This window comes from Python bivittatus, unplaced genomic scaffold (assembly GCF_059951505.1).
Source record: "Python bivittatus isolate LINGU-HERP-01145 unplaced genomic scaffold, Pbiv_v1 ctg000570_np1212, whole genome shotgun sequence".
NCBI lineage: Eukaryota > Metazoa > Chordata > Lepidosauria > Squamata > Pythonidae > Python > Python bivittatus.
The window spans coordinates 8,343,822-8,357,943 of record NW_028277097.1 but is presented as its reverse complement, the minus strand read 5'-3'; the positions used below and the strand labels follow the sequence as shown (position 1 = coordinate 8,357,943).

The 14,122-nt window shown below is 39.1% G+C and overlaps 1 protein-coding gene across 3 annotated transcripts in view; it reads left to right on the top strand.

Moving 5' to 3' along the window:
* The window catches only part of NIPBL (NIPBL cohesin loading factor), a 184,207-nt gene that overhangs the window by 142,498 nt on the left and 27,587 nt on the right, over positions 1-14,122 (top strand). For all 3 annotated transcript variants that reach the window (XM_088153054.1, XM_088153055.1, XM_088153056.1), the window contains exons 26-33: positions 1,191-1,405; positions 1,531-1,633; positions 5,434-5,532; positions 5,641-5,787; positions 6,114-6,248; positions 6,445-6,543; positions 8,892-8,945; positions 10,665-10,773. In XM_088153054.1, coding sequence (XP_088009180.1) covers positions 1,191-1,405; positions 1,531-1,633; positions 5,434-5,532; positions 5,641-5,787; positions 6,114-6,248; positions 6,445-6,543; positions 8,892-8,945; positions 10,665-10,773 — 961 coding nt within the window. The remainder of the gene's footprint in view (positions 1-1,190; positions 1,406-1,530; positions 1,634-5,433; positions 5,533-5,640; positions 5,788-6,113; positions 6,249-6,444; positions 6,544-8,891; positions 8,946-10,664; positions 10,774-14,122) is intronic.

Here is a 14,122-nt window from a genome sequence, read left to right as displayed (position 1 = left end):
CTCTCTCACTAATGGTCTCAATAAACCTTCCAGGCTCAGCTGACCTTAACTTGTGTAGTCTCTGGCTCTCTTTCTTCCCTCCTGAGGAAGACTTTCTAGCTTGAAGTATCAGCTCTCTTCTCTGCATGGTTAATGAATTGAGTCAAGGCCAGGCAGTGAAAAAGAGTGGGGAAATTTCTTTGTACAGGCCTAATAAGAATAATCCAGCAGGTGCTTTCTCTGTAAGTTTCTTTTTAAGGTATAGATGTTCTTCTCCAACCCCCATACCTGCTCCTTCATCAGCACAGCCTTTGTGTATGCAACAGGCATTGAGTCTGAAGGCACTTATGTTCTGTTGTGGTTTACTTAAAAGGAAGCTGGTGTTTTCCTTTCACATTGCACCCTACTCAGGCCTCAGATAGCCCATGATGGGCTTCTGGGGTTCTGAGTCTATTGTGGAGTAGGGAAGCACCAGCCGTGCTTGTTTCTTAATTATCCTGATTATTCCACAGTCATAAAATACCATTCAGTTATACAGCTGCATACTTTTTAAGCTAATTCAAAATAACTCAGAAGTTTACGATTGCAAACATCTGATTATATTACTTTGAGCAATATAATCAAGATTTTGGGATTTGTTCTGTTTTTATAGCATAATAAAGAGGTTCTGCTGATACTTCAGTAAATTGTATGTATTTATATTTTTGTTCCAATTCAGTGATATGAATTATAGGAATCTACCTGATTTCCAGTGATCCACTTGTCCATTTCATGCAATATTTTTACAGCAGCCTTTCCCAATATAGATTTTTCAGATAATTGAGACTGTAATTGCCATCTTTCCTCACCACTGGCTATGCTGGTTGGGGCTGATTAAAGGTGGTCCAAAACATCTGGATGAAAGGGGTTAACGCAGATATCTACATTAACTGGTAGCAGCTCTCTTGAATTATATTATTTTTAAAAAAATTGTTAGTAATTATTAAGGGAATTCATAGCCCAGCTTTCTTTTCCCATAACATAATACTCAAGGTGGCTTACATCAGTTAAATATACATACATGCATGTATGTATGTATGTGTATACACACACGTGTTTAATCTAAAAATAGTTGAACAAGAAATAATATTGAAAACATTTTTTAACTGAACAGCCTCTGACTTTTCTTTCTCTTTGTAATTATTTTTCCATTCATGGTGCTATTATACCAGTTTTCTCGGAAATTTTATATAGCTCAGTGGTTTCGGGACACCACTATGGAGACTGAAAAAGCAATGAAATCTCAGAAGGATGAAGATTCATCTGAAGGAACTCACCATTCAAAAGAGGTTGAGACAACAGGACAAATTATGCACCGAGCAGAAAGTCGCAAAAAATTTCTTCGCAACATCATTAAAACAGCACCATCTCAGTTCAGTACATTAAAGTGAGTTTTCCAGACTGTTCAACAAAAACAGTTTTATTTATTTATTTTAAGGCTTTATTTGGCTTTCTTGTGTTGGTGTATTCTTTTCTTAAAGGCTAAAGTAACTATCTGCAACTTTGTTACAGGATGAATTCTGATACTGTGGACTATGAAGATGCTTGCTTGGTTGTACGCTATTTGGCCTCTATGAGGCCGTTTGCCCAGAGCTTCGATATTTATTTGACACAGGTAAACTGTGCCAGAAGTCTTAATGAAATGCAGTTTGTTTCCTGATTCCAAGCACTTATGCGGTAGTGTGCAATATCTGTTCATTGTTGAGCGCAGGTATTTAATAGGTTGTGATAACATCACGTTTCCATAATTCTTTTATCAGTTACATGAACATTTTTATTTATCCTGCATGCATTTCACACCTCCCTAAAATGTAATTCATTTTATACATGAGATAATTAAATTGAATCATTGTCTTAAAACGATAAAGGAAGGATAACACCTTTTCATGAACTTCACCTTTATTGATTTGCATTCATTATTAGGGATGTAATTTAAGCTATGTATTGTTTGCTGTTGTATAGTACTGTCATAAGTATAACCCTAATTTAACAAAGTGATTATGCATATTTCTTAGGAATATGAGTATAATGAATTACCAGACAGAGATAATCAGCATTTTTTTCAATCTGTTTGTTTGAATTCTGGGCATTGAATTGAAAACAAGTGAACAAAAAATAACTGAATCAAAAGGGGAAAATACAGTATAGTTGAGGCCAACCATAATCATTCTCTAAACCTTTACCGAATAGGCTTATCTAACCTTTCTTCAACACCCAGAGGAAGAGTCAGGTTTTCAAAGTTTAGTGAAAGGCCACCAGGATTGCAACCACCTTGGGGGTATGCTATTCCATAGGGCAGGTGCCACAACAGAGAAGGCATGCCTCCTGAGTCCCATCACATGGCATTGCTTCATAGCAAGGATCCACAGCATGCCAACCCTTTGGATCTTGTGGAACAGGTGAAGATAATTGAAGCTAGGTGGTCCTGTAAATAACCCAATCCTGTGCCAAGAAGAGCTTCATAAGTGGTAAACAACCTCTTGAATTGCACCTGGGAGCCTACTGGAAGCCAATGCAGCTTACAAAGTAGTGATATACTGTGGAGTGTCCATAACTACCTGTGCTGCTACATTCTGGACAAATTGTGACTTCTGAGTGATCTTCAAGGGCAGCCTTATATAGAGCGAATTGCAGTACTTCAAATGTGAGTAGACCAAGGCATGAGTGAGCAGGGCCTCCCATTCCAAGAACGGGTGCAGTTGGCAGATAAGATGGATTTGTGCCAAGGCCTTTCTGGCTGCAGCTGCCATTTGCTAAAGAACAGGAGCCAAGAGTCCCTCAAATTGTTTATCTTTTCTTTCTGGGGGACTGCTGCCCCATCCAGATTTAATGATGGAAGGTTGCCACATCTGGTGGGGAGGGCTGAGACCCACAGCAACTCAGTCTTGCTAGGGTTAAGCCTAAGCCTATTCTTCCCCAACCAGACCCCTGTAGCCTCCAGATGCTGGGAAAAAATCTTGAAGGCATCACTTCATTGGCCACGGGTGGAGAAGCATAATTATGTATCATCTTTATATTGATAATACTTATATCATGCCAATGGATGACTATGCCCAGCAGCTTCATGTAGATGTTAAATAGAAGTGGGAAGACTCCAGCCCTGAGCAACTCTTCAGAGCAGCGGTTTTGGGCTAGCTCTCTCCTCCCCAACACATATTGGAATCTGGATGAAGAAAGGGAACTACTGCAGTACTGGGGTTCCCACTGGAGGAAGGAGGAGACTTACTGCAGTATTTCCAGCCCCTTAGCTGGTCAAGAAGGACCATTGTGAGCTCAAGGAGAGCCAGGATGGATGCACCACTTCATCCCATCTTGCCAGAGATTTTCAACAAATCAGTGGCTCAGTACTACAGCCTGGTGTGAAATGTAACTGGAAACTGTCCAAATAGTAATGGAGTACTGCTATTAGCATCAATTCATTTTATAGGAAAGACCCTCTACAAATCCACTTGCTTAGTCAGGTACCCCAATTCTAACCAAATACCCTGGGCTAGATCTCCTTTATAACTAGTATCAAAGATATGCTCATCTTTGATACTAGTAGCCAAGACCCCTGCAGCCAGCTCCAATCTACTGAAGCAGCTGTCTATAAGATAAGAGCCAGTTTCTCTTGCTTCTTCCTTAAGGTACAACCTTAGTTGTACCTGTCCCATTTTAGGATATACGTTTAGAATGCCATGCAGACTTCTAATCCCAGAATTAGTTTAAAGCAGATAGAAGATGGACTTCAGAACAGATAAAAGCATGTCATTGCTGCTTATTACAAAGCTCAGAAAATGTAATCCCACCCCCCTTTCAAATTCTCAGTGTTTGCCTAAGGACTCAGGAAGAAAGGATCACCTATCACAAATAATGCCCTAGTCATTGAATTCTGCAGTTTGTGGATCTTAGCCTGCAGAGATTTCATAAAGAATAAATGGGGTGGCACAGTTCATAGAATCATAGGGTTGGAAGGGTTCTTGGAGGTCATCTGGTCCAACCCCCTGCCCAGTTGAGGAATCCTCAGACCATCCCAGACAAATGACTGTCCAATCTTTTCTTGAAAACGTCCAGGGTGGAGCATCCACTACTTCAGGAGGCAGGCTGTTCCACTGCTAAATAGCTCTCACAGTCAGGAAATTTCTCCTTATTCCAAGTCTGGATCTCTCTCCGTTAAGCTTCCACCATTGGTTCTTGTCTTACCTTGGGTGCTATGGAAAATAAATCTACACTGTCTGATCTGTGACATCCCTTCATGTATGAGAAGACTGCTATCATGTCTCCCCTTAGCTTGCTCTTCTTTAAGCTAAACATATTAAGTTCCTTTAACCACTCTTTGTAGAATTCAGCATTCCTTATGATCTGTGTTGCTCTTTACTGCACTCCATCAGGTTCCTCATCATCCTTTTTGTATTGTGGTAGCCACGACTGGACACAGTATTCCAGATGAGATTTGACCAGTGCAGCATAGAGTGGTATTATCACTTCCCATGATCTTGACATTTCACTTCTGTTGATGCACCCCCAAACTACATTGTTTCTTTTGGCAGTTTTGGCACATTGTTGGCTTGTGTGTAATCTGTGGTCTACCAAGACTTCCAGACTCTTCTCACAAGTACTACTGCTAAACCAAGTACCATCTATCTTGAACCTGTGCATCTGGTTTTTCCTACCTAAATGCAGAACCTTACATTTCTCCCCATTGAACTACATTTTCTTGGATAGGGCTCAATGATTATCAAGATCCTTTTGAATCTTGAGCCTTTCTTCTGGAGGGTTAGCAGTCCCCACTCCCCACCCCAAGCTTTGTATCATATGTAGATTTTATGAACAGCCTTTCTGTTCCCTTACCTAAGTCATTTATGAAGATGTTGAAGAGTACTGGGCCCTGGACAGAACACTGAGGTACTCCACTCCATGTGGACATAGACCCATTAAGGATCATGCGTTGGCTATGGTTGTTCAGCCAACTGTGCATCTAACTGATGGTGGGACCATCCATCTCACATTTATCAAGAAGGAGTCTGTGGTCTACTTTATTAAATGCCTTACTAAAGTTTAAGTACACTACACCCACAGTATTTCCTTGGTCTAGTAATCTAGTCACATTGTCAAAGAAATTCCAACCCTCTACAAGAAAGCTATAAGATTTGTCTGGCACCTGTTTTGAACAAATCCATTCTGGCTTCTGGTAATAACCCTGTTAGTTTCTAAGTGCTTACAAGCCCATTCCTTGACTATCTTTTCTAGGATTTTGCCAGGTATTGATGTCAAGCTGTTGTTATAATGCATAGAATATTCCCTTTGTAAGGTTATGATAAATTACTAAATAGCTACTTTTCATTTTGCTTTAATTCTGGCATGTTTCCACTGCATTTTTTGTTGTTTTTAGAAAGTAACAGGCAGTGTTTAAAAATCTTTAATGTTTCTTAATAGATTCTGCGTGTGCTTGGTGAAAATGCAATAGCTGTTCGAACAAAAGCCATGAAGTGTTTGTCTGAAGTTGTTGCTGTAGACCCCAGCATTCTAGCCAGGGTAAAAAAACCCAGAGACTATCTCTAACCATACATTTGTTCTTTTATTCTCTCTAGCAGCTCTTCTGGTTTTGTTTATGTGCCTTTTTATTTTACCTGTTGTTTATAGCTGGATATGCAACGAGGTGTTCATGGACGGTTAATGGACAATTCCACTAGTGTACGAGAAGCAGCTGTGGAGTTACTTGGTCGGTTTGTGCTTTGTCGACCACAGCTTGCTGAACAGTATTATGACATGCTGATTGAGCGAATACTGGTATGAGTAGTTTTACATATTTCTTTATACAGTATTATGAATTATAATATGTATGAAAATTTATAGGCTGAAATTTGAAATACAGTTATAGTTTCTGTTAATCCAGGCGTCTACCCTAATCTACATTAGGGTAGATTAGGAGAATTTTGTCATTTGCAGAAATTTTAAATAAATAAATGTTCATTGTACGGTACAGTTATAATGTATCAGAGCTCACATTGGTTGCTATTAAAAGTTTTTGTATCTATTTTAATTTTTTTAAGTTAATAGCATACAGTTTTGTAAATTATAGAAATTATAATTTATGTTTTCTTTTTTTCTCTTAGGATACTGGTATTAGTGTCAGAAAAAGAGTAATAAAGATTCTTAGAGATATCTGCATTGAACAACCAACCTTTCCCAAAATTACAGAAATGTGTGTGAAAATGATTCGCAGAGTCAATGATGAAGAAGGCATTAAGGTATAAGAAATTGCAGCATGTACTGCTTCTGTGATAGCTTGCTTAATTTCACTTTTTCTTGACTTCTCTGTTCCCATTAAATTGAGATGAGCCCCTGTGAGTAATGTTGTTAGGATTCTGCTTATTGAAATCTATACATTCTTCTGTTTAAGATTTAGCAAGTTAATTTCTTAATTAGATATATTTTTGTTTACAGAAATTGGTAAATGAGACATTCCAGAAGTTATGGTTTACTCCAACCCCCCATAATGACAGAGAAGCAATGACCAGAAAAATCCTGAACATCACAGATGTGGTATGAATGGAACTATTTCAGTTGCAATAAACATTGTGTCTAATGTGTTCACAAAGACATTTTCCTAGTATTTCTTTTTCATTTTTTAAGGCTAAGAGTTCTTCCCTGGTGTCACTCAAACAAATTCAATGCAGGTAGTCCTTGACTTACAACAGCAATTGGGACCGGAATTTCCTTTGCTAAGTGATGCAGTCATAAAGTGTGACTGCATCACTTAGCAATAGCAATTCCTGCAATCCTGGTTGCCGTCATTAACTGAATCCCATAGTCCTTAGGCGAGACAACTTCCTGCTAGCTTCCCACAACCAAAGTCAGTGGGGTAGCTGGCAGGAAGTTGCAAGTTCCGGGCCTGCAGGGAGGTAAATGGCTGCTGCCGGGTGGGGAAGGGAATGATGGGGGTGCAGGGGAGGGTGTGTGAGGATGTGGGGGATGGTTGGGGAGGTTGCGAGGGGTGCGTGAAAGATGTGTGGGTCAGGGAGGGTTGAGGGGATGCGCAAGAGGTGCCACATGGGTCAGGGAGGGTCGAGGGGCCACACAAGAGGCACGCAGGGGTCAGGGAGGGTGCAAGGGGGTACACAAGAGGTGCTGTATGTGTTTGGGAAGGTGTGTGGGAGTGCAGCACAGGTTGGGGAGGATGAGCAGGGGTGTGAGGGGGTGCACGGGTGTGAGGAAGGCGAGGGCTGGGGAGGGTGTGCAGGGGTGCATGAGTGGCCAGTGCGGTGCTAGCACAGAGGGGCTGGGGTGTGGGTGGGGGAGACTTACCCAGTGACTTGCAACCTTCCCTGGTGGCTTCCCCATTGATTTTCTGGGGAAGCTGCCAGGGAAGGTTGCAAATGTGACCACGTAATCACAGGGCACTTGGCAACAGGTTGTAAGTGCAAACAGGTTGTCAAGAACCCAGATTGCGATCATATGACTGTGGGGGTGTTGTGACAGCTGGAACTCTGAGGACTGGTCATAACCACCATTCATTCAGCATCATTGTAACTTCGAATGGTTTCTGAAGAGTCGTAGGTCAAAGACTACCTGTAGTACAAATATTTCATCTCTCTGGTGGGGTCCTTGTAGGAGCCCCAAAAATTGTTGTACTACCACATGTGCTAAGTTAAAGTTGGTTAATTAATTAGAGAAGGGCAGAGATGAACTGCAACTCCCATCAGCTCTAATTAGCATGGCAAAGAGCAAAGTATGATGAAAACTACAGTCTGCCAACATCTGGAGAGCTACACATTATGCACTGCTGTTTTAAACATTGGTTAGGGACATATACAGTATTCTACTAAGCTGTACTGTTGATTTTGTTTTTGTGTAGTATGTGACTCCCAACCACTGTGTTTGTAAGCCATGGTTTAAGACTTTGTGTTATGTGTTGTGTTGCCTAAGAAACTATAGTTAGACCATGGTTTAGCACAATATGTGAATCCAATCTTTGTGGCTAATGACCTTTTTTCAGCTTTTCGACAAATACCAAATATTTTAAAGGTGTTGGTTTTTATTGGCTAGATTAATGTGACATAGAATTTAGGTTTCCCAATAGGAAAGAAGTCTCTGTTCATAAATCTTACAGCATATTATTTGGATTTTAAAAAATTAATGAGAAAAAATGGAACAATAGCATAATATGGTAGAAGAAAATTGTGTAACTGCATTATATAAAGCTACCAGGTTTGGCTAAGATCCTAATTTAATGATTCTAGAAAACAGTTCCTTTTACTCTGGAGTCCTTTGACTATCACTAGGAGTAAACAGATGTCTATAGCTTTTTTCCTGTATGATGGTATTGACTGTACATAATTGTATGAAAGTTCCAGACACACAAATGCTTTAGTACAGATTTAATCTGCAAATGTCAGACAAAATAGGTGCAAAAGACTTGGCTTGCTTATTTTTTTCTGGGCCAAATTGGATAAACGTAAGGATAAAGTTGGTTCTTGGGGAGATTAAGCTTTCCATTTCTAATTAATAGGTCATGGAAATACTATTCAGGAACCGTATCTCCTTCAGTGGGTTTCAAAAAAAGGATGTTCATATCTCCCAGTGTATTTCTGGTTTTACGGGTGTTATGAAAATAGTACAGTTGTGGGCCTAGCCTAAGCTTCGGGGGAGGGGGGGGACATATTTGTCCTACTGTGTATTACTTCAGCATCCTGTCTTCATAATAACAAAAATAACTACCTATGCCTCTCCCGCAGTTTTGTGGTTTTGATAGAGTATGAACAGCTTTCATAGGAATGTATGTATTTTGCAGATACTCTCTCTCTGTAGTATCATCATAAATTTTGAACTCAGAAAGTACTAATTAAAGATTAAGTTTATTCACAAATAAATTTTAAACTTATTTCTCATAGGTTGCAGCTTGTAGAGATACAGGATATGATTGGTTTGAACAGCTTCTTCAGAATGTACGTAATGATTCAGATACTTTGGACTTTGATTTCATTCAGATACCTTTTATTTTTATTTTTTTTCCCAAGCAGAATTGATGTAGCTTTTCAGTAACACAACAAATAGAAAAAGGATATTCAAATTGAGCAATACAGAGTGTACAGGTCAGTTAACAGGTTGACAAGAATTCAGGAGATTGTTCCACATGTTCCTCCATTATCAGTAAAAATAACCACCTCCTTGCTGGTTTATAGGAAAGTCAGTAAAAAAATGAAGAAAATATCTCCTCCAATGTATTGGGGGATAAATTGTTTTTTTAATTGGAAACAGTTTGGTTGCTGACATACCCCCATCCCTTGCTAAAGAGACTCTGTGAGAATCTTGCTTGGAAAATGAATTACTTTGGCTTTTAATTAAAACTCCAAAGCCTGGCACAGAGCTTCATTGATTTACATCTTCTTCATATTTCTTATTTATCAATGCTTTTTAAAAATATTGCTATTAATTCTTAATGGCTACTTTGACTAGCTTAGTTCCTCTTGTTTTCTTTACATACTTTAATAAGGGATGTATTCCAGTGCGCTTATAAATAGTTATAATGGCTTTATTGCTTGTAATAGCCCTTGTTTACTATGAAGCAGTTGCTACACATGGATAACAAGCAATGTGAGTTATTTCCCATTTTTTTAGAAAAGCATGTACTACTTGATAAATATTTACTGACATTGAAGGATCTAAACCAAAGTCAATTTATTTTATTTTATTTATTTATTTATCAAACTTCAAACTTATCCCTGCCCATCTTCCCCCAATGGGGGACTCTGGGCGGCTTACAACAGATTAAAATGATAAATAAATACATAGTTAAAATTTATAAAAAACACACACACACACATTTACACAGAGTAAAAGGAAGAGGAAAAATCCAGGAGGCTGATGGAAGCAACACCAGGCCTCTAGGTGGCTAGCCAACCCCATATCTGATGACTTCCCTCCCCACCCCAGGCCAGATGGCAGAGCCAGGTCTTCAAGTCCCTCAGAAAGGCCGGGAGTGAGGGGGCCTGCCTCACCTCTGGGGACAAGATGTTCCAAAGGGCGGGGGCTACAGCAGAGAAGGCCCGCCTTCTGGACCCCGCTAGTCAGAGTTCTTTTGCCAAGGGGGTCCGGACCATGCCCTCTCTTTGTGATTGGGTGGGACGGGTTGAAATCGTGGGGGAGAGGCGGTCCCTCAGGTAGCCTGGCCCCATGCCATGTAGGTCTTTAAAGGTGATAACCAACACCTTGAATTGGACCCAGAAGCAACCCATACCCAATGCAGCTCACGGAGCAATGGTGTTATATGGGTCTGAAGAAATAGCTTGCGCGGCTGCATTCTGGACCAGCTGAAGCTTCCAGATACTCTTCAAGGGTAGCCCCATGTAGAGCGCATTGCAGTAGTCTATCTGGGAGATGACAAGGGCATGAGTGACCGTTCAAAGGGCATCCCGATCCAGGAAAGGGCGTAACTGGCGCACAACCCAGAGCTGTGCAAAAGCCCTCCTCCAATTAAAGCCTCCTTTAAATTTAATGTAAAGCGTCTTCCTTAAAATGTATTTCTGGGTGATATGTTGTCCATTATTATTTCAAATTAGTATTCTATATTTGTTATGCCCAATTAGATTCCTGTCTTTCATATTCCTTTACAAAAGACTATATTCTCAATTCAGCCCTAAGTAGTATATTTGTTTATTTTGCAGTTGCTAAAATCAGAAGAGGATGCTTCATACAAGCCTGTCAAGAAAGCCTGTACTCAACTTGTGGACAATTTGGTTGAACATATTCTAAAGTATGAAGAATCTTTGGCAGGTAAAGCATCTATAACCATTTTAATCATATACTATTAAAATTGCTTGTTGGTAGCATTTTTCCAAGTTTAAACCAAGTCTTTTTGTGTTTACAATTGTGGAAATGGCTGCAGAATTATCTTTATGCATTATTTCTCTGTGTGATGAGAATTGGGCTTGGGAAATGGGAGAGCATCTTCCCACAGAGAAGAAAGTAGCTAAAGTGTATTTTACTTCAGAATTTATTGGTTAAAAATAAAGTTCATATGTTTTATGGAGTTTATTGTCTTGCTTCTATTATCTGCATTTGAAGCTAATCTCAAGAGTGTTCAAAATATCAAATAACTAATAGCCTCAAGTTTTCCCTCTTTTTAAAAAACTTGTATCTAAAAAATTAACAATGCATATTTGCTTTCAAGTAAGGGTACTACTCTGTTTTAATGGGACTTATTTGCAAGTTTAAACTTTTTGTAAGCACCAAAACATTCAGTGGATGGCAAATTAAAATATTGCCCTAGTTCAAACATCACGGAATAGCCCTGTTTTCAGCTCAAAACCCTTCCAAATTTCTTCAAACTGCCTGTTTCACATTCAAGACAGCAGTTTCACACTTGGAAATTGACATTTAATGAAATATTGTGTGTATCATCTGAGTTAGTTTGGATTAGAAGCTACTTGTTGCAGTTTAATTTGATACAGTCTAATGGACTTTGGATGAGTAGGGGAATAAATATCTCTGTATGCGAGAAGCAGGAGTGGAGAGTAATGGCTGCCCTTACACCACTCATTCTCATCCCAATTCTATTTAGTCACGTCTCTTACTGACACCTAGACCATGACCCTTAACTACATTCACTCTTTGTCCATCCCCAATTTAGGAAACAAGCCAACTTCATAAACTAAACTCTGAAGTTCATTTGTTTCATATACCATAGCAAAGAATAATCACTCACTTTTTAAATTTGAACACTAGAGCTACTGTATCTGGGCTGCAAAATTCAGACAACTGCTAGTTGGCAGCAAAGAGAATCAGAAAGCTCTAACTCTGTTCCAGCTAGTTATGATCCTGATTTTTATAGCCTGGATATGACAATCCAGATAAGCTTGAGCTAATTTAAAATGAAAATGAGAGCTTCTGATCTCTGATGCCAGAGGTTAACTCCTTTATGTGATTCGAAGTATCATGTGACTTAACTTTTTTTAACTTGGGGATCTAATGGGGACTCCCAACACTGGGGGTGGTTAGTACCCTGAGGATTCTGTCTCCGCTTTTTAACTCCATTTGTAGTCTTTTTAACTTTGTTTTGTGTTTTTAACTGTTTTTATGCTTTTTATGTGTGAGCCGCCTAGAGTTACTTATATAGTGAGATCGGCGGCATACAAGTTTGATTTATAAATAAACAGACAAACAAACGATATCCTTTCCTAGAGAATTCCTCAGTGCAAATACCTATAGCCTTTCTCTGTTACAAAATATCTTCAGGATTCCTCTTGTTTTTACCTAAAGATACTTATTTTCCCCTTTCTCTTGTTTGCACAGCTTTCTCATGTCTCTCTACCTCTGTTTCTTTTAAACCTGTTATTTTCCATCTCTTCCTTTGCCTCTGCTTCTCATAACATCAGGGAAGCATTTCTGAGAAAACTTGCAAAGATACAACACAGTTGGTCATGAAGGGAAAAAGGCAGAGCCTTTTGGCCATGCCACTCCCGTGTACAATAAACCTACCTAATTTGTTAAAAGCCCCCAGCAGAATAGCCCCTCCAGAGATATTAAGGTTTATTTCAATGGTTGGTTGGTTGGTTGGTTGGTTGGTTGGACGGACCTGCACTCAGGTCACTCCGGCCTTCTATAAAAAATGCTTGAGTTGTATTCCTGCTTATCCTGTGGAAATAGAAAACAACTTTCTTACAAACCACTAGATGACAGCAAAGAATTAACAGTTCTCATATTTCCATGTGGTTGAAAAATACTGTACTTGCAAAAAAGGCAAAACTTTTTCCATAGAAGTCTATTTCCCTCAGGAAAAGGTTTTTCTCTACGACTTAAGTGACTAATTTCTCACTGTTTTAGTTCTTTAAAAAAAAACACTAAAGCAAAATTACCACTAACATTAATGGATAGAAGGGATAAATACTCTCATGGATATTATAAATGCCCTCCTGTGTCTCTAGAACTGGAAATAAAACGAATCATTTCTATGACCTAGTATTTATTGTTTGTTGTTCTCCAGAAAGGCAGTAATTGGAGAATCATCCTTACTTAAGTATATTTGTTATATATTTAACTTAAAATAGACTTTCTTTTGATTATAACATAGCAAATATTATTAGCAATCAACTTTTTACTTATCAGGACTGTTGTAGCAGGTGGTTATCACTTTGTTTTAGAAGTTATTTTATTGTATTTTTTGGTCATAGAAGCTACCGTATTTTTCCGACTATAAGACGATACTTTTTTCTAAAATCCTTACCCTAAAAACTGAAGGGCGTCTTATTCAAGGAAGTCAGCCGAGAATCGCACAGTTGCAAAACTGCCCATACTTTGTTTCTGCAGAGAGGCTTCCTCCTGTTGCTAGCCTCCAATCACGAGTGAAATAGCTTGTCTCCCAAGCAGACTTCCTCCAATCACGAGCCTGATGTAACTGACGTCAGCTGATGCTGACCAGAGGAAGGCTGTTTGCAGAGACAATCTATCTGCAGTTTCACTCGTGCTTGAATGTAATCAGTTATGCAAAAGAGCCTGGAAATAGAGCTGCAGAGAGACGGTTTGGACCTCCTCCCACCGAGTGTATCAGGTCAATGTTAACTAATTACTAAATAAAAATGTGTTCTGCACTATCTTTAAAATATTGATTTTTTAATTTTGGGTTAGAAAAGTGGGGGTCGTCTTGTACATGGGGGCGTCTTATTGTCGGAAAAATACGGTAATTATATCACCTTTTTCATATACAATCATATCCCATTGTGCATATTTGGCACAATAAGTCATATGCAGAGCAATATATATTTCAGGGTGGGCCTCCTTAAATAAACTGTTCGTACTTTTCATCACAGTTTCAGAAAGGGAAATGCCCAGTGCAGTATGGCATGATAGTTTACCTCATCCTTGTTTGAGAAACACAGTTTATTTGGTATCTTCTAATAGCACAATTCTCTCAGAGCAGCAGCCACTTCTATTAAGAAATGCATCAGTTGCAGAAGACAGTATAGCCATCAGTTTTGTTTTTTGTTGACCAGTGCATTCACTAGACCATATACTTTTGACATTTATGTTTCCCAGTGTGTTTTTCATTGTAGCATTCCTCTTCCATGGTACAGTCATACATTATATTAACATATCCTACCTTGAATACCTCCCATGTTAGAAAATG